This window comes from Oncorhynchus masou, chromosome 14 (genome assembly GCF_036934945.1).
Source record: "Oncorhynchus masou masou isolate Uvic2021 chromosome 14, UVic_Omas_1.1, whole genome shotgun sequence".
Lineage (NCBI taxonomy): Eukaryota > Metazoa > Chordata > Actinopteri > Salmoniformes > Salmonidae > Oncorhynchus > Oncorhynchus masou.
Genome location: NC_088225.1, coordinates 27,359,403 through 27,379,950, shown reverse-complemented (window position 1 = coordinate 27,379,950; position 20,548 = coordinate 27,359,403). Strand labels below are relative to the sequence as shown.

At 43.3% G+C, this 20,548-nt stretch overlaps 1 protein-coding gene across 1 annotated transcript in view; it reads left to right on the top strand.

Annotated features, from left to right (window-relative positions):
* Window positions 1-19,025, top strand: part of abca3b (ATP-binding cassette, sub-family A (ABC1), member 3b) — a 46,853-nt gene extending 27,828 nt beyond the window's left edge. The window contains exons 5-11 of the mRNA XM_064987068.1: window positions 1,185-1,350; window positions 7,286-7,545; window positions 7,615-7,731; window positions 7,892-8,012; window positions 14,238-14,411; window positions 14,612-14,793; window positions 18,478-19,025. Coding sequence (XP_064843140.1) covers window positions 1,185-1,350; window positions 7,286-7,545; window positions 7,615-7,731; window positions 7,892-8,012; window positions 14,238-14,411; window positions 14,612-14,793; window positions 18,478-18,627 — 1,170 coding nt within the window. The 3' untranslated portion in view covers window positions 18,628-19,025. The remainder of the gene's footprint in view (window positions 1-1,184; window positions 1,351-7,285; window positions 7,546-7,614; window positions 7,732-7,891; window positions 8,013-14,237; window positions 14,412-14,611; window positions 14,794-18,477) is intronic.
* Window positions 19,026-20,548: the final 1,523 nt, after the last annotated feature.

Below are 20,548 nucleotides of genomic sequence, written 5' to 3'. Positions count from 1 at the left end.
AGAGACTTTTAACACGGTATTGATTGAAGCAGCAGCAAATATGTTGAATGAGCAACTAATGAGCATGGACAGCCTCACAAGTTTGCCAAAATGTCTAATATGACTATTTACTGACATTAGTAGCTCTTCGTTACACACAATTTTTGTTAGTAGTTAATTAACAGTCCTCCAAGTTTAGCTGGAATTTAGCCCGAAAGGTTTTGACAAATGTGATTGGTTGATGATATGACATTGGCCTATGTTTCTTCTTGTGTTGCGCATAATATCAGATCTCAACAACGATTGGAGAAGTGTTTAACATCACCAGCACCACATCCTTGATATTTATCTTGTCGTAAGCTCAACGTGACTTCAAACAAGACCGGTTGGAATGTCACTTCTCAGCAAATGAATAGGAAGTCTGACTGAAATACGTGACAAATGTACCTTTTTTCTAAATTAGTGATGTTTTCATTTGTTGGTAAAATGCGGGACATGATTGTTTGGTTGTGGGACGAAAGGCCAAAATGCAGGACTGTACCGTACAATCTGGGACATGTGGTCACCCTAATTGAACCTTGAACCCTGAATCAGCTCTTTGTTTACATATGAAAGCATCTGGTTCTCACTAACGGTATTATTGCCCTCAATCAAATACAATAATCCTGTAGTCACCTGCAGTCCAGCCAAATCCTTGACATGCTAACCTTTAACCACACTTTAGTATTTCCTCCTGGTTTGAGGCTATACAGAATGTTTGCATCTGAGGATGCTCTTGAGCCAAAAGGGGTTGCCTATAGAGACAGAAAGCGGCAGACCTCGACACACCAAAAGTGTTTTTTAACCTGTGCAGCGGGAATGACCTGCTGGAAGGAAGTCAGGAAAAAGAGAGGAGAATTCCCTGGTTGGGTTGAAGGACACCATCCTCCCTATGGAGATTTGCTCTGTCACCCTCTCCCTGTGTCAGTGGAATGTGTTGGTGATTAGGTGTGTGTTGGGCAGAGAGGTCTGACTGAGGTCTGAAAGTCAATATATATCAAAATTCTTAACAGGCGTGTTTTTTTTTTACCCTGGATCAATATATATAATCTTTACCTTTCACATCTACAAAAGAAAATACACTCTTCCAGTTGTTCATAATCTTTCTCTCTTTTACTCTCTATTTCTTTCCCTCCCTCCTCTCCTCCTCCTCCTGTCCCCTACAGGTCAGCTACCACCTGCGGTTCAGCTTTAGTCCCCGTAATGCCCCGGCCAAGGAGAAGTCTGAGCTAAACATCAACAATGACTTTGACTGGCACACCCTCAACTTGTTCCCCCTCTTCCAACTGCCCGGGCCCAGGGAGCAGTACGACCTCCAGGGGGGCACGCCTGGTGAGCCTGTACCCTAATTTTAACCCTTAAGCTTAACATAGCCTTTGTACTCGTGAGGATGTGGGTAATGTCCCCACAATGGAGAATGTTCCTTGTTTTACTATCCCTGAGGGGACTTTGAGGATTTCCAGCACCCGTGAGAATAATATTAAATATATATATATATATGATGCACACACACACAGTGGGACACAAAAGTATTTAGTCAGCCACCAATTGTGCAAGTTCTCCCACTTAAAAAGATGAGGCCTGTAATTGTCATCATAGGTACACTCCAACTACGACAGACAAAATTTAAATTCCCCCCCCAGAAAATCACATTGTAGGGTTTTTAATGAATTTATTTGCAAATTATGGTGGAAAATAAGTATTTGGTCAATAACAAAAGTTCATCTCAATACAACAAAGGCTATATAACAGAGGTCAAACATTTTTCTGTAAGTCTTCACAAGGTTTTCACACACTGTTGCTGGTATTTTGGCCCATTCCTCCATGCAGATCTCCTCTAGAGCAGTGATGTTTTGGGGCTGTTGCTGGACAACACGGACTTTCAACTCCCTCCAAAGATTTTCTATGGGGTTGAGATCTGGAGACTGGCTCGGCCACTCCAGGACCTTGAAATGCTTCTTATGAAGCCACTCCTTCGTTGCCCTGGCGGTGTGTTTGGGATCATTGTCATGCTGAAAGACCCAGCCATGTTTCATCGTCAATGCCCTTGCTGATGGAGGTTTTCACTCAAAATCTCACGATACATGGCCCCATTCATTCTTTCCTTTACACGTATCAGTCGTCCTGGTCCCTTTGCAGAGGAACAGCCCCAAAGCATGATGTTTCCACCCCCATGCTTCACAGTAGGTATGGTTTTCTTTGGATGCAACTCGGCATTCTTTGTCCTCCAAACACGACGAGTTGAGTTTTTACCAAAAAGTTCTATTTTGGTTTCAGCTGACCATATGACATTCTCCCAATCTTCTTCTGGATCATCCAAATGCTCTCTAGCAAACTTCAGACGGGCCTGGACATGTACTGGCTTAAGCAGGGGACACGGTCTGGCACTGCAGGATTTGAGTCCTGTGTTACTGATGGTAGGCTTTGTTACTTTGGTCCCAGCTCTCTGCAGGTCATTCACTAGGTCCGTGTGGTTCTGGGATTTTTGCTCACCGTCTTTTGTGATCATTTTGACCCCACGGGGTGAGATCTGCGTGGAGCCCCAGATCGAGGGAGATTATCAGTGGTCTTGTATGTCTTCCATTTCCTAATAATTGCTCCCACAGTTGATTTCTTCAAAACCAAGCTGCTTACCTATTGCAGATTCAGTCTTCCCAGCCTGGTGCAGGTCTACAATTTTGTTTCTGGTGTCCTTTGACAGCTCTTTGGTCTTGGCCATAGTGGAGTTTGGAGTGTGACTGTTTGAGGTTGTGACAGGTGTCTTTTATACTGATAAATAAGTTCAAACAGGTGTAATTAATACAGGTGCACCAGTGGAGGACAGAGGAGCCTCTTAAAGAAGGAGTTACAGGTATGTGAGAGCCGAAATCTTGCTTGTTTGTAGGTGACCAAATACTTATTTTCCATCATAATTTGCAAATAAATTCATTAAAAATCCTACAATGTGATTTTCTGGATTTATTTTCTTCTCATTTTGTCTGTCATAGTTGAAGTGTACATATGATGAAAATTACAGGCCTCTCTCTATCTTTTAGTGGGTGAACTTGCACAATTGGTGGCTGACTAAATACTTTTGCCCCCACTGTATACACACACATAAACACAGTCTCGTTTATATGTTTGTGTTTGCCTGTTCATATTGCCTGTGTACATGTTAAGACAGATTACTGATAAGACAGACAGAGCGAAGAGAGAGAGAGAGAGAGAGAGAGAGTGAGGGAAAGTGTTGAAAGACAAGGGTGGTGAGGGCGGGGGAAGACGTGAAATGGGAATGATACATTCGGAGCGGGTCAGAAGGAATTGGAGAGAAGGGTATCAAAGTATTTTTATGGGTGACCGTCCATTCCAATCATTTCTGTAATAAATATATTTTGCCTTGACAATCCTGATTATTTGACAGGGCAGAGGGAGCAATATAATATTTATAATATTTAAAAGGTAAGTACACCATTATACACTCACTGGATGAGAACCCAGGTTGTGTTCATTAGGCACCAAATGGACTGAAACCGGAGTAACTATCTGGACTGGTCCAATAAGAAATACTCCTTTTGTGTTCCATTGCGAAACATATTCATTTATGTGCCCTAATGAACACCACCCTGATCTGTCATCCATGTTGGTTAATCAGACATTATTGACAGTGAATATTTTCAAGCATAAACACAGTAAATAAAGTAAACAAACACCAAGTGTTTCTGCAGGCTCCTTCGGGAACAGTGGATCAGAGCCAGATATGAGAGGAAGGAGTTTGTGTGTGTGGAGAGACCGTAGCTGTCTGAAGTAGAGGTCGACCGATTATGATTTTTCAACACCGATACCGATTATTGAGACCAAAAAAAGCCAGTACCGATTTTAATCGTCGATTTAATAAATACATACATTTAAAATATAAAAACGTATTTGTAATAATGACAATTACAACAATACTGAATTAACACTTATTTTAACTTAATACATCAATAAAATCAATTTAGGCTCAAGTAGATAATGAAACATGTTCAATCAAACAAAGTGTTGGAGAAGAAAGTAAAAGTGCAATATGTGCCATGTAAGAAAGCTAACGTTTCAGTTCCTTGCTCAGAACATGAGAACATATGAAAGCTGGTGGTTCCTTTTAACATGAGTCTTCAATATTCCCAGGTAAGAAGTTTTAGGTTGTAGTTATTATAGGACTATTTCACTCTATACCATTTGTATTTCATTAACCTTTGACTATTGGATGTTCTTATAGGCACTTTAGTATTGCCAGTGTAACAGTATAGCTTCCGTCCCACTCCTCGCTCCTCCCTGGGCTCAAACCAGCAACACAATGACAACAGCCACCACATCGAAGCAGCGTTACCCATGCAGAGCAAGGTAAACAACCACCCCAAGGCTCAGAGCGAGTGAAGTTTGAAATGCTATTAGCGCGCGCTAACTAGCCAGCCATTTCACTTTGGTCACACCAGCCTCATCTCGGGAGTTGATAGGCTTGAAGTCATAAACAGCGCAATGCTTGACGCACAACGAAGAGCTGCTGGCAAAACGCACTAAAGTGCTGTTTGGATGAATGTTTACGCGCCTGCTTCTGCCTACCACCGCTCAGTCAGATACTTGTATGCTTGTATGCTCAGTCAGATTATATGCAACAAAGGACACGCTAGACAATATCTGGTAATATCATCAACCATGTGTAGTTAACTAGTGATTATGATTGATTGATTGTTTGTTATAAGATAAGTTTAATGCTAGCTAGCAACTTACCTTGGCCTACTGCATTTGCGTAACTGGCAGTCTCCTTGTGGAGTGCAACGAGAGAGAGGCAGGTCGTTATTGCTTTGGACTAGTTAACTGTAAGGTTGCAAGATTGGATCCCCCGAGCTGACAAGGTGAAAATCTGTCTTTCTGCCCCTGAACGAGGCAGTTAACCCACCGTTCCTAGTCCGTCATTGAACATAAGAATGTGTTCTTAACTGACTTGCCTAGTTAAATAAAGATTAAATGTTTATGTAAAAATACAAAATCGGCGCCCAAAAATATTGATTTCCAATTGTTATGAAATTGGCCCTAAATAATCGGCCATTCCGATTAATTGGTCGACCTCTAGTCTGAAGCATGACAAACACTTTTTTTATTGTTATTAAACACAACTCTACTTTGCATGAAAGTGACCCCTAAGTGGCAAATACAATATAACATGTAAACCTGTACTCCTTCACAGGAGGGTTTAACCAACTGCCACAGTCAGGTGCACTGTCATTATCTCGTGTTCACATATCACACACTCGATGGGAGAGCTTTAGCTATTTGCACAGCCCCTTGAAAGATAACCTTTCCTCCTTGCTCCCGCTACGTTCCCACGGCAACCCTTGCTCTGTGTCACAGGGCAACAGTGTTTGGCTGAGCCCTGTAATCTAGTGATACCCCCTTGTCACACTACCTTTCTAACCCAAATGGTATTTTTCACAGCTTTGCCTTCATCATCAGGAAACTTTTTTTGTCTTTTTTTGTCCATCCATATATATTCACTTTTCTCTCTGATAAATGGTGACGGCTCAGATATTTTTAATATTTTCCAAAATATATCCAGAAACGATGGTGGTGGTGGCTGTGGTTGCGTAACAAGTTGTGTATTAAATTGAGAATAGGATGTTGTTGAGATTTGCCCCATCTCTTTGCTCATGGCTCCAGATCCTCCATCTTAGACCCTGCCCTTTTGATTCCCTTCCTCCTTCCTCTTTGAAGCTATGTCAATATTCTGACTCTCAAAAGAGGAAGAGATGATGAACGAGTGACGAGAACAGAGGAGAACTGGCGTTCTGGTGTTCTCTACTGAGCCATACCTTTGATCTCAAATTAAGTGGCTGTGTTAATGTGTCTCCAATGGGAGATATCAGGGTCATATTTATTAAAGCACACAATGGAAAACATATACGAAAATGTTTCAGTGTTAAAAAAATAATTGGTGCCTAATGAATATGGCCCAAGGCTCGCCTAGAGGAAACCATTCCAGTCTACTTGACAATAACCACAAAGAGTTTAAGTCAGAATTCATGAATTTTTAAATATGGATTAAAATGTAAAAGTGTTCATCATTACTGAGGCCTACCTCCTGCCTCTTTCAGCTGTCTATCCCTTCATCAGTTCAGATTATTCAGTGAGTAGCTGTTGTCAACATTTTCAGATCAGCATATGTTAAAATGGTGGGGTTAAGGAATGATCTGGTAAAAAGGTCAGAATGAGTCCTCATTTCCTGTTTATCTCCATGGTAATGGAAGAGTGTCATACTTAGAACCAGTTGTTTTTCCCCACCAGTATACAGTATGACATGAACAGGAAAAACAATGGGCCCAAGGTATAGACGCCGAGAATGGGCCCTAGTAAGATGGCGCTGGAGAATGCAGGCAGATGTTTTAAGTGGCCCCAGCCGATAATTTTTTTTGTTTGTTGTTCATATGCGTTGTTTGTAACACATTGTTTTACTTATTTTGTACATAGTGTTGCCGCTACCGTCTCTTATGACCGAAAATAACTTCTAGACCACAGGACTGTGATTACTCACCACGGACTAGCAGAATCCTTTTTCTCCTTTCATGACTCTGACGATCCTGACGTAAAGACTATACTGCTTCCTCGGGAACAGGCCCGATCCCCGTGATCTGCGTGAAGAGGAGGCGTAGAATTAGGGCCGACGGTCTTGCTGCCATCTGAGAATTTGTAGGCTATTGAAGAAACACCCACTTCACTCTGCTCGCAAACGTGCAATCTTTGGAGAATAAAATCGCAGAGTTACGGGGAAGATTAAACTGCCAACTACCAAAAACTGTAACATCTTATGCTTCACGGAGTTGTGGCTGAATGACGACAATATTATCATACAGCTGGCTGGTTATACGATGTACCGGCAGGATAGAACATAGGCGTCTGGTAAGACGAGGGGCGGCGGTCTATGTATTTTTGTAAACAACAGCCGGTGCATGATATCTAAGGAAGTCTCGAGCTATTGTTCGCCTGAGAGTTTTCATCTTTATTCTTTGTAGCTGTTTACATACCACCACAGACTGATGCTGGCACTAACGCTGAACTGAATGAGCTGTATTCCGCCATAAGCAAACAGGAAAACATGACTTGGGTTTCACAGACTAACATTGTCAGGAGACTTATTAAAGAACCTCCCCTAGGCTGTAGCACATGTTTGTGCTGATCCATGGGGGGAGTGCACAAGGGCCCACATTGTGAGAATTGGGATGTCGTTATTCTAACATAACCCGATTCCTCTCCGTAGGTTATTTCCGCGAGGGCTTCCTGGCAGTGCAGCATGCGGTCAACCAGGCAATCATGCGTTCCTATAACAGCACAGGAGCAGCCTGGCTCCTCTCCCACACCCGGGTGGTCCTCCGCCGATTCCCCTTCCCGCCGTTCATGTACGATGTGTTCATCCTGGCCATCCAGAACCAGCTGCCCCTCCTCCTGGTGCTGAGCCTCACCTATACCTCTCTGAACATCGTGAGGGCCGTGGTGCAGGAGAAGGAGAGGAAGCTCAAGGTGGGTGAGGTGGAGTGATTACCTGTCAGTCAAACAAACGGTCCATCTCACTCTACTTACTCTCTACAGGAGTACATGCGGATGATGGGCCTCAGTAACTGGCTGCACTGGACGGCCTGGTTCCTCATGTTCTTCCTCTTCCTCGCCATCTCCATGTTCTTCGTCACGCTGCTCTTCTGCATCAAGGTGAGTTTGCACTTTACCTAACGGTTATGTTATAAAACACAAACAAAACACTTAACTAGTCTTTTCTTTCTATTGCTTTGAGGAGGGGAATTATTTTTCATTCAGTGTGTTTAGTATTCATGATGATAATGATGTTCTTTCCTGTCCTGGCCCTTTCTAGGTGAGCCCTAATGGAGCTGTGTTGACCTATAGTGACCCCACCCTGGTCTTTGTCTTCCTGCTTGTCTTTGCCGTGGCAACCATCAACTTCAGCTTCATGATCAGTGCCTTCTTCTCAAGAGGTGTGTGTGTGTGTTTCAAGAGGTTTGTTTGTGTGTGTCTCAAAATGTCTGTCTGACCTTCCATCTGTCTGTTTATTCATGGTTTTCTAAAATCTCAGCCATCCTGTGCTATCTGAGAGATGCTCCATTGTGTATAGTATGTTCTGTTACAGTTGAAGTTGGAAGTTTACATACGTTTTAAAGACTCCAACCTTAAGTGTGTTTTTCACCCACTCCTCACATTTCTTGTTAACAAACTATAGTTTTGGCAAGTCGGTTAGGACATCTACTTTGTGCATGACAAGTAATTTTTGAACAATTGTTTACATAAAGATTATTTCACTTGAAATTCACTGCATCACAATTCCAGTGGATCAGAAGTTTACATACACTAAGTTGACTGTGCCTTTAAACAGCTTGGAAAATTCCAGAAAATGATGTCATGCTTTAGAAGCTTCTGTTAGGCTAATTTACATAATTTGAGTCAATTCGAGGTGTACCTGTGGATGTATTTCAAGGCATACCTTCAAACTCCGTGCCTCTTTGCTTGACATCATGGGAAAATCAAAAGAAATCAGCCAAGAAAAATACTTGTAGACCTCCAAGTCTGGTTCATCCTTTGGAGCAATTTCCAAATGCCTGAAGGTACCACGTTCATCTGTACAAACAATAGTACGTAAGTATAAACACCATGGGACCAGACAGGCGTCATACCGCTCAGGAAGGAGATGCGTTCTGTCTCCTAGAGAGTAACGTAATTTGGTGCGAAATGTGCAAATCAGTCCCAGAACAACAGCAAAGGACCTTGTGAAGATGCTGGAGGAAACGGGTACAAAAGTATCTATATCCACAGTAAAATATCGACAACCTGAAAGGCCACTCGGCAAGGAAGAAGCCACTGCTCCAAAACCGCCATAAAAAAGCCAGACTAAGGTTTGCAACTGCACATGGGGACAATGATCGTACTTTTGCAGATGTCCTCTGGTCTGATGAAACAAAAATAGAACTGTTTGGCCATAATGACCATCGTTATATTTGGAGGAAAAAGGGGGAAGCTTGCAAGTAGAAGAGCACCATTCCTACCGCGGCACGGGGGTAGCAGCATCATGTTGTGGGGGTGCTTTGCTGCAGGAGGGACTGTGCACTTCACAAAATAGATGGCATCATGAGGTAGGAAAATTATGTGGATATATGGAAGCAACATCTCAAGACATTAGTCAGGAAGTTAAAACAAATGTGTCTTTCAAATGGACAATGACCCCAAGCATACTTCCAAAGTTGTGGCAAAATGGCTTAAGGACAACAAAGTCAAGGTAGTGGAGTGGCCATCACAAAGCCCTGACCCCAATCCCATAGAAAATTTGTGGGCAGAGCTGAAAAAGCATGTGCGAGCAAGGAGGCCTACATACCTGACTCAGTTACACCAGCTCTGTCAGGAGGAATGGGCCAAAATTGTTAGTATGGGAAGCTTGTGGAAGGCTACCCAAAACGTTTGACCCAAATTAAACCATTTAAAGTCAATGCTACCAAATACTAATTGAGTGTATGTGAACTTCTGACCCACTGGGAATGTGATGAAAGAAATAAAAGCTGAAATCATTCTCTCTACTATTATTCTGACATTTCACATTCTTAAAATATTGTGTTGATCCTAACTGACCTAAAACAGGGAATTTCTACTAGGATTAAATGTCAGGAATTGTGAAACTGAGTTTAAATGTATTTGTCTAAGGTGTATGTAAACTTCCGACTTCAACCGTAAATGTAGTGTAGATCATATTATTTGACTCTCCTGAGGTTGTTTCGTGTCTTTCCTCTGAGTGAACAGCAGTAAACCAGCTCCATCAGTCATTGGAGCCTGGAAAATGGGCAATCAAATGTCTATTCAGCCTCATGGAATAATTAAACAGTCACTTGACGTGACAAACTGGAACAAAGGGAGAGGAGATTTGGTGAAAAACCTGTATGTCTACACGTTTATGTTTAGCAGCCAATACACATGCTTGGGAGGTTTAGAATAATCAATTGTTTATGTTCTAATCGAAGGCGATTGATGCTATATGATACATTACATTTCCAGTTCTACACATCCTGGGTGTTGAGCTATTAAGCTTCAAGTTCAGAGGGTACCTCCTCATTTCACTCAGTTTCGGAAGGTTTTCTTGGTTTGTGCCGACTGAACATGACCAAGGATTAAAGCACAGCCAATCACACACAGCCAATCTCACGCATTTGGTTATTGCTAATATCATACCCTCACACAAAAGGTAATGGTGATTATTAAATGGCCTTCAGTTGATTATGCTTGATAGTCCTTTATCATTTCTCTTTCACAATTTCTTTCTTCTATCATTTCTCTTTCACAATTTCTTTCTTCTATACTTTCATATCTTTTCGAACAAAAAAGTCCAGTCCAATTTCTCCAAATCGTTCCTCAACAAAAGAGTGCAGATGGAGATTAAAATGATCTGCAATTGTGTTCAAGACCAATTTGGACTCTGGTGTAATCAGACAAGCTGTTATTTACTCCCAGCAGCCATACAATTTCTGTCAGGCTTTGGCTTGTAAAAGAGTAGCTGAAAGCTTAGAAAATTAAAACATTGAAATTGCGTCTGATTACGGTGTGAATGGTATATTTTCTCCTGATTCTTCTTTTTTACATTATTGGTTGGGTGTGTGACATACAGTATGATGTCATTATTAGAGTAGGGCGAGAAAGGGCTTTTAGCTGGCCTCAGCTGTGCCTGGCCCCTAGTCGCAACAGGACCCCTCTCCAGGTGGCCTTCCGCTGCCTGAAACTCTGACCTCCTGCAGCGTTAGGTGAGTGGGTACTCACATTCAGATCTGAACTGCAGAGTTAGGTGAGTGGGTATTCCCATTGACGGGCTCCTTGGCGTGACTCTGCAAAGGGGGCTTCATTTAAATTCAGGAAGCAAACTGAAACATAATTTCTTCATTGCTTTTTGCTTCTTGCTGGTAGTAATGGAGGAATCAGCCATGCCTGAATGTTGGGGTCCACTGGGGACTGGATCAGGGGCTGATGTGGATGGAGGGCTGTGGAGTCAGGTTTTTAGTGTCTTGTGTTTAGAGATGAGGCATTTCTTCCTTTGTCTTTATTTCTCCCTGTCTCGCTCTCTCAATTCAATTTCAGTTTTTAAGGGGCTTTATTGGCATGGGAACCATATGCTTGCATTACCAAAGAAAGTGAAATAGATTATAAACAATAAAGCATTTACTGTAAACATTACACTTACAAAAGTTTCAAAATAATAGTTTTGTATGAAATGTCATGTCTATATACAGTGTTGTAGTGAGGTGCAAACGGTTAAAGTACAAAAGGGAAAATAAATCAACATAAATATGGGTTGTATTTACAATGGTGTTTTGTTCTACCCTGGTTGCCCTTGTGGCAACAGGTCACAAATCTTGCTGCTGTGATGGCACACTGGAATTTCACAAGATCAACATGGGAGATTATCAACATTGGATTTGTTTACAAATTCTTTGTGGGTCTGTGTAATCTGAGTAAAATGTCTCTCACGCTCTCTATCGCCTTTATTTCTATTGTTTTACCACTCCCCATTTCTCAGGAAAAGGTAGAGTAGCTCATCCTCTTCTCTCTCTACCTCTCCTCACTCGTTCTCCCTCTCCTGCTGTCAGGTAGCACCTGGCCTCTCTGGGGACTGAATTATTAATGTCTCTTGGAGGGAAAGCAGGTGGAATATTCTGAGTAATGTTTCTTGTGTTCTTTCTCTCTCCCTCCCCCTCTCTCTCTCTCTCTCTGTCTCTCTCTCTCTCAATGTGTGCTCGTCTGAAAGGAATGCAGGTTGAAGGAATAGCAAATACAGATAGCCTATCTCTTGTTCAACAGACAGGCACAGAATAACTATTTTAAGATTAATCTTCGACTCAGGCATTGCACACACAGGACCAATGAGTCCCCTGTTCTAACTACCTCTTCCTGGCCCAGAGTTGTCTTCTATGTAATTACCGATAGAGATGAAAGGAGTTGATTGGTGAACAGAGGCTGAATACTGCCTTAACCTCGTCCATCCTTTCAGATTAGATGTGATCTTTCTCCTCTTCTCACCGATCTCTCTCGCGATCTCTCTCGGCGCGCTCTCTTCGCGATCTCTCTCGGCGCGCTCTCTCTTCGCAGCGCTCTCTCTCTCTCTCTCTCTCTCTCTCTCGGCGCTCTCTCTTCCGACGCGCTCTCTCTCTCTCTCTCTCTCTCTCTCTCGCGCTCTCGTTCGCTCTCTCTCTCTCTCTCTCTCTCTCTCTCTCGATGCGCTCTCTCTCGATGCGCTCTCTCTCGATGCGCTCTCTCTCGATGCGCTCTCTCTCGATGCGCTCTCCCTCGATGCGCTCTCCCTCGATGCGCTCTCTCTCGATGCGCTCTCTCTCGATGCGCTCTCTCTCTGCGCTCTCGTGCTCTCTCTCTCTCTCTCTCTCTCTCTCTCTCTCTCTCTCTCTCTCTCTCTCTCTCTCTCTCTCTCTCTCTCTCTCTCTCGGCGCTCTTATGATCTCTCTCGGCCGGCGCTCTCTCTCTCTCTCCCGGTCGCTCTCTCTCTCTCTCTCCCGGTCGCTCTCTCTCTCTCTCCCCCGGTCGCTCTCTCTCTGCGCTCTTTGTATGTGTTCACATGGGTTGAGCTGCACACACTCATCTGCCCTCTTTTTATTGTTCTCCTAAAGGAACGTCATCTCTCTCTCTCTCTCGTTCTCCAAAGGAACAGATAATAGAAACTTAGTAGTTTCTATGTACGTAAGCTCCATTCAGGCCTAAAGCAGCACATTGTCAGCCGCAATTCACAGGGCCCTAGTCATTTCACAGGAAGAATGGGGAGAAAGAGGAACGTGTTGCGGTATTTCTCTTGCACAATGCATCTCCTCTGTTTTCTCTCCTCTATTTCTCCACCCATTTCTCTCTTCCTTTACTGTCCTGTCTGAAGATTCTGTAGGAGCTGACCAGTCAACAACAACACAGTGACAGTTGCTTTATAAAACACTGTTCTTAACTGACTTGCCTGGTTAAATAAAGGTTAAATAAAAAAAATAAAAAAACATATTTTGTAGGAAGTGGGTTTTATACTCTGTGGGAAAAGGGGCGGTTCTATGACGCCTGATGCAATGTCTGGGCTCACTGGGGTGTGGCCACTGACTAGTTAACTTTATAACTCAACTGTTCAACTGTTCTGCTTGCGGCTATGGAATCCTGACCTGTTCACCGGACGTGTTACCTCTCCCAGACCTGCTGTTTTCAACTCTCTAGAGACAGCAGGAGCGGTAGAGACATTCTGAATGATTGGCTATAAAAAGCCAACTGACATTTACTCCTGAGGTGCTGACTTGTTGCACCCTCGACAACTACTGTGATTATTATTATTTGACCCTGCTGGTCATCTATGAACATTTTAACATCTTGGCCATGTTCTGTTATAATCTCATCCTGGCCACCCCTCAGAGCCTGGTTCCTCTCTAGGTTTCTTTCGAGGGAGTTTTTCCTAGCCACCGTGCTTCTACACCTGCATTGCTTGCTGTTTGGGGTTTTAGGCTGGGTTTCTATACAGCACTTTGAGATATCAGCTGATGTAAGAAGGGCTTTCTAAATAAACTTGATTTGATTTTGATTTGTTACCTAAACAAGTATCTCGTTTAGAAGGCCAAATTGACATTGCGTCTTCTCACAAATAGTTTCATATTCAATCATATATTGTACGCAACATTCAGGTAGAAAATGAATAACTGAGAAACGTACACTTCCAAAACTACCATTATTCTGTGCTACCATCCTTCCTAATGTCACAAAATAAAACAACTATGACAGGATTGTTCTTTAAATACCCACGGACCATTCCCACAAAAATATAAATATTGTTTAATCCTCCAATTTTTGGGAATAGGAGTTGAACCAAGAGAAGCTCTTTATTTCCCCCCTCTTTCTGCATGGCCAGGGAGAGAATCTCTGCCAGGAATTTCTGACCTTTCATAAAGTCATAACTTGTGGTGGGAGAGCGAGAGGGGGGGATCCACGATATACACCCCAAAGGGCCACGTTGTGACAACTGTTTTCCCCCCTCCAGACCTTTCCCTCTCAGCGTGTTTAAGGAGATCAGTTTGAGCAAGGCCATCTACAAAATCACTAATGACAAGTTATTTGGGATCCAAGGGGATTTGTAGATCAGTGTTTCTTTGCAGTCTGACTGCTATAATCTTTCTCAAACACACTCCGTCTCTCTCCCTCTCCAGCCAATGTGGGAGCGGCGGCGGGCGGCTTCATCTACTTCCTGTCCTACCTGCCGTACGTGTTCCTATGGCCTCGCTACGACCTGCTTAGCCACGCCCAGAAGGTGTCTGCCTGCCTCATCTCCAATGTGGCCATGGCCATGGGAGCGCAGCTACTAGGCATGTTTGAGGGCAAAGGTGAGCCATGTTCTCATGAGACTCACACAGAGACGCACACAGAGACCACACACACTCCCACCAATGCCCTCATACCAATGTTGTGTTTAAATACCAACACTCCAATTGTGAGTCTTCACAATCTATACACAATATATTTCAAATGTCTCTACCCAACTTTACTCCCTCTCTCTCCTCCCGTCCATCCCCCCTTCCCTCAGGCACGGGGATCCAGTGGTGTAACCTGTTTGAGTCGGTGACGGTGGACGATGACTTCTCCCTGGCCCAGGTGCTGGGGCTGCTGCTGCTGGATGCCCTGCTCTATGGCCTGGTGGCCTGGTACGTGGAGGCTGTGTTCCCAGGGGAGTACGGAGTCCCTCTGCCCTGCTACTTCTTCCTACTGGTACGTAGGAGTGGGTGTAGGTTGGGTCTGGGTGGTGGGTGGGGAGATAAGGTGTGTGTGTGTGTGTGTGTCCATGAAGTCAGTGTTCCCAGGGGGAGAGAAATCTATTAGAGCAGGGGTGTCCAACTCATTTCTTGGAGAGCTGAGTGTATGCAGGTTAAAAAAAGCCCTAAACAAACGTGGAGATGTACTGTTCAAGTTCAAAGAAGGAGTAAAAACCTGCAGACACTCAGCACTCTGTGGAATATGAGTTTGACACATTAGCAGCGTTAGAGCTTTACCTGTTGACCCCTCGTCTGAGAGGAATGCAGAATGACTAATTATGTTTATTTGCAAGAAATATCAGGAAGTACATGTTGTCAGATGAGAGTGAGACTGGCTGTGTTTCCTGGACTGGAAACCCAAACATGTTCATTAGGACACACAATAGCAAAATGTTTTGCAGTGGAAGACTGTGGGTCCCTGATGAATTTGATACCACAATAGGGGTCCTCAGGCCCTTAAAGTTTGAGAACCCTTGCATTAGGGTTAGACAGATGTCTGATGGATCTTTTAAGGTCCAGTAGGGTTAGACAGATGTCTGATGGATCCTTTAAGGTCCACTAGGGTTAGACAGATGTCTGATGGATCCTTTAAGGTCCACTAGGGTTAGACAGATGTCTGATGGATCCTTTAAGGTCCACTAGGGTTAGAAAGATGTCTGATGGATCCTTTAAGGTCCACTAGGGTTAGACAGATGTCTGATGGATCCTTTAAGGTCCACTAGGGTTAGGGTTAGAGCAGAGGCGAGGAGAGGGAGATGTTCTTAATATCCATAGCATTAAATATGTCCGACTAGGAGGACTTAGATTGACTCCCAGGAAGATAGACTAAGATGATCACATTTTCATTGAATCTGTGCTGGAAGTGAAACATGTATTTCATTTGCTGACGTGGTATCCATTAGAATTCGACCGATTATGATTTTTCAACGCCGATACCGATTTATTGGAGGACCAAAAAAAGTCTATTCCCGATTAATCTGACAATTTTTATTTTATTTATTTGTAATAATGACAATTACAACAATACTGAATGAACACTTATTTTAACTTAATACATCAATAAAATCAATTTAGCCTCAAATAAATAATGAAACATGTTCAATTTGGTTTAAATCATGAAAAAACAAAGTGTTGGAGAAGAAAGTAAAAGTGCAATATGTGCCATGTAAGAAAGCTAACGTTTCAGTTCCTTGCTCAGAACATGAGAACCTATGAAAGCTGGTGGTTCCTTTTAACATGAGTCTTCAATATTCCCAGGTAAGAAGTTTTAGGTTGTGGTTATTATAGGAATTGTAGGACTATTTCTCTCTATACGATTTGGATTTCATATACCTTTGACTATTGGATGTTCTTATAGGCACTTTAGTATTGCCAGTGTAACAGTATAGCTTCTGTCCCTCTCCTCGCTCCTACCTGGGCTCGAAACAGGAACATATCGACAACAGCCACACTCGAAGCAGCGTTACCCATGCAGAGCAAGGGGAACAACTACTCCAAGTCTCGGAGCAAGTGACGTTTGAAACGCTATTAGCGCTCACCTCGCTAACTAGCTAGCCATTTCACATCGTTACACCAGCCTAATCTTGGCAGTTGATAGGCTTGAAATCATAAACAGCAGGGTTGCTGGCAAAACGCACGAAAGTGCTGTTTGAATGAATGCTTATGAACCTGCTGGTGCCTACCATCGCTCAGTCAGACTGCTCTATCAAATCATAGACTTAATTATAACATAATAACACACAGAAATACGAGCCTTAGGTCATTAATATGGTCAAATCCGGAAACTATCATCTCGAAACCAAGACATTTATTATTTCAGTGAAATACGGAACTGTTCCGTATTTTATCCAACGTGTGGCATCCATCAGTCTAAATATTCCTGTTACATTGCACAACCTTCAATGTTATGTCATAATTATGTAAAATTCTGGCAAATTAGTTCGCAATGAGCCAGGCGGCCCAAACTGTTGCATATACCCTGACTCTGCGTGCAATGAACGCAAGAGAAGTGACACAATTTCACCTGGTTAATATTGCCTGCTACCCTGGATTTCTTTTAGCTAAATATGCAGGTTTAAAAATATATACTTCTGTGTATTGATTTTAAGAAAGGCATTGATGTTTATGGTTAGTTACACGTTGGAGCAAAGACAGTCCTTTTTCTCGAATGCGCACTGCATCGATTATATGCAACGCAGGACATGCTAGATAAACTAGTAACATCACCAACCATGTGTAGTTATAACTAGTGTTTATGACAGATTTAAGTTTAATGCTAGCTAGCAACTTACCTTGGCTTCTTACTGCATTCGCGTAACAGGCGGGCTCCTCGTGAGGCAGGTGTTTAGAGCGTTGGACTAGTTAACCGTAAGGTTGCAAGATTGAATCCCTGAGCTGACCAGGTAAAAATTTGTCGTTCTGCTCCTGAACGAGGCAGTTAAACCACAGTTCCTAGGCCGTCATTGAAAATAACACTGTGTTCTTAACTGACTTGCCAAGTTAAATAAAGATGAAATAAAGGTGTGAAAAAAAAATCTCCAAAATGACCGATTTCAGATTGTTGTGTGAACTTGAAATCGGACCTAATTAATCGGCCATTCCGATTAATCGGTTGACCTCTAGTATCCAGTAATGAACAATGGTCTTAGTCGGCGTGCGTTGGCTTGATAGAGAGAGACAGGGAAATTACAAACTCTAGACAACAATACAATGCTTGTATTGTCCATTTCCATGGAAATTCATTTTGTGAGTTCAGCAGTACTGCAGTAGTGTTTACTCCCTCCCTACTCAGTTAACCATTCCATAGTCGTTTACATTATTGTCATTTATATTCTTACTGATTAACGAGCATGGGATGGATAGCTATTTAATTAAGCATAAAATAGCCCACCCACTTCCTCATCCCAACCTTAATTTACAGTCATAGCTGTTGTTGTCCTTCAAGAGGGCCGTTTTGTTGATTTAGTTTGGTGTGTGTGTGTGGTGCATGGTTTCCCGAACTCGGTCCTCAGGACCCTAAGGGGTGCATGTTTTTGTTTTTGCCCTAACAATACACAGCTGATTCAAATAGTCAACTAATCATCTAGCTTTGATCATTTGAATTGGCTGTGTAGTGTTAGGGCAAAAACCAAAACGTGGAGCCCTTGGGGTCCCGAGGATCGAGTGTGGGAAACGCTGGTGTAGTGTCTTGATAAGGAGCAGAGAGGCAGACAGGTTATGTAACAACTCAATGACTTCCCCATTAGCAGCCGTATCGGGTGGTTTTGTTTTGGATGCTTTGTCGTTGACCTTAGTTTGGGTCTCATTGAATGTTTTCCAAAGCCCCTGCTAATACATCTGACTCCAATAATCAACTAATCATGGTCTTCAGTTTGGAATGCTTTTAGTTTCATCAGTTGTGTTGACTAGGGATGGGGGGAAAGTGTGACGACTCCGGCCCCGAGGACTGGAGTTGCCCATCCCTGATTAGGTTAATGTTTACATTTACATTTACATTTAAGTCATTTAGCAGACGCTCTTATCCAGAGCGACTTACAAGACCTATGATAGAGGTATCTTTCTGATACTGACCATAAGGGTACGAGCTGAGGAAAGAGAAGCATTCCACTTATTTTCTTTCTCCCATTCCCTTTCTCTCCAGCCGTCCTACTGGTGCAGCAGCCCCCGCATGGCCATGGTGAAGGAAGAGGAAGACGTGGAGAAGGCTCTGAAGGGAGAGTTCATCGAGGAGGAGCCAGCCGGACTGGTCTCAGGAGTCAAGATCAAACACCTGAACAAGGCAAGGTCTTAAATGCAACCTGTCCACCCAGTCCCAATTCGATCCCTACCCATCCCCTTGGCTGTAACATCAAGTGGTTGAACATGTTTTTACAGAAAAAGAAACCCCCTTGTAGCTTTACCATTATGGGAGTGTGCCTTTATTTCAGTGTGGTCCTCAACATGTAAAAGAGAGCATCTCATTTCATATTGTTATGTAATGATGTTTTCGAACTGGAACTAGGCAGGAGATTTTTGGTACATTTTTTGTATGTTTTCTTCCGTTTGAAGATTAATCAACACAACCCAGGGCTGGGTAGTTAAAACACTTTGCTAAGTGTGGGAGAAGGAGATGAGGAGAAGGATAATGGAGAAGGCGATTATGACGCTAGGCCCTTAGACCCAGGGCTGGAGATGAGGTGATTACACCCAGGGCCGGAGATGAGGTGATTACACCCAGGGCCGGAGATGAGGTGATTACACCCAGGGCCGGAGATGAGGTGATTACACCCAGGGCCGGAGATGAGGTGAATACACCCAGGGCCGGAGATGAGGTGAATACACCCAGGGCCGGAGATGAGGTGATTACACCCAGGGCCGGAGATGAGGTGATTACACCCAGGGCCGGAGATGAGGTGATTACACCCAGGGCCGGAGATGAGGTGATTACACCCAGGGCCGGAGATGAGGTGATTACACCCAGGGCCGGAGATGAGGTGATTTAGATCCAGGGCCGGAGATGAGGTGATTACACCCAGGGCCGGAGATGAGGTGATTACACCCAGGGCCGGAGATGAGGTGATTTAGATCCAGGGCCGGAGATGAGGTGATTTAGATCCAGGGCCGGAGATGAGGTGATTTAGATCCAGGGCCGGAGATGAGGTGATTACACCCAGGGCCGGAGATGAGGTGATTACACCCAGGGCCGGAGATGAGGTGATTTAGATCCAGGGCCGGAGATGAGGATTTTAGATCCAGGGCCGGGAGATGAGGTGATTACACCCAGGGCCGGAGATGAGGAGATTACACCCAGGGCCGGAGATGAGGTGATTACACCCAGGGCTGAGAGAGGGATAATAAAGAGCAAAATAATGACTTCCCTCAGGGATAGGCAGGCCATTGTTATCATTATATTAGTTTTATTAGTCGCATGCACAGGGTCGCAGATGTAATTACAGGGTACAGTGAAATTGTTAGGCTCCAAACAGTGCAGGAAGTTTTTGTCCATGATGCTCCTATATTGCCCGCGTCAGAGTGATGGAAATGGGGAGAAAAGGCCGTGGCTCGGGTGGTTGCGGTCCTTAATGATTTTCTCTGTGGATAAATAGGCAGTTGTAATCACTTAGATGAAATGATTTTAATCCAGGGATAGGTAGGCCATTGTAATGATTTTAATCCAGGGATAGGTTGGTCATTGTATTGATTTTAATCCAGGGATAGGTTGGCCATTGTAATGATTTTAATCCAGGGACTAGGTGAGCCATTGTAATGATGTTAATCCAGGGATAGGTTGGCCATTGTAATGATTTTAATCCAGGGATAGGTAGGCCATTGTAATGATGTTAATCAGGGATAGGTTGGCCATTGTAATGATGTTAAAACCTCTTGAAACTCCCTATCGGGATCGTGACTAAAGCCTCAGGCTCATTAGCATAACGCAACGTTAACGATTTCTGAAAATCGCAAATAAAATGAAAATAATGTGCCTGCTCTCAAGCTTAGCCTTTTCTTAACAACACTGTCATCTCAGATTTTCAAAATATGCTTTTGAACCATATCAATTGACTAATTTGTGTAAGAGTATGCTAAGCTAGCTTAGCATTTTGAGTAGCATTTAGCACGCAACATTTTCACAAAAACCAGATAACCAAATAAATAAAATCATTTACCTTTGAAGAGCTTCGGATGTTTTCAATGAGGAGACTCTCAGTTACATACCAAATGCGCAGTTTTTC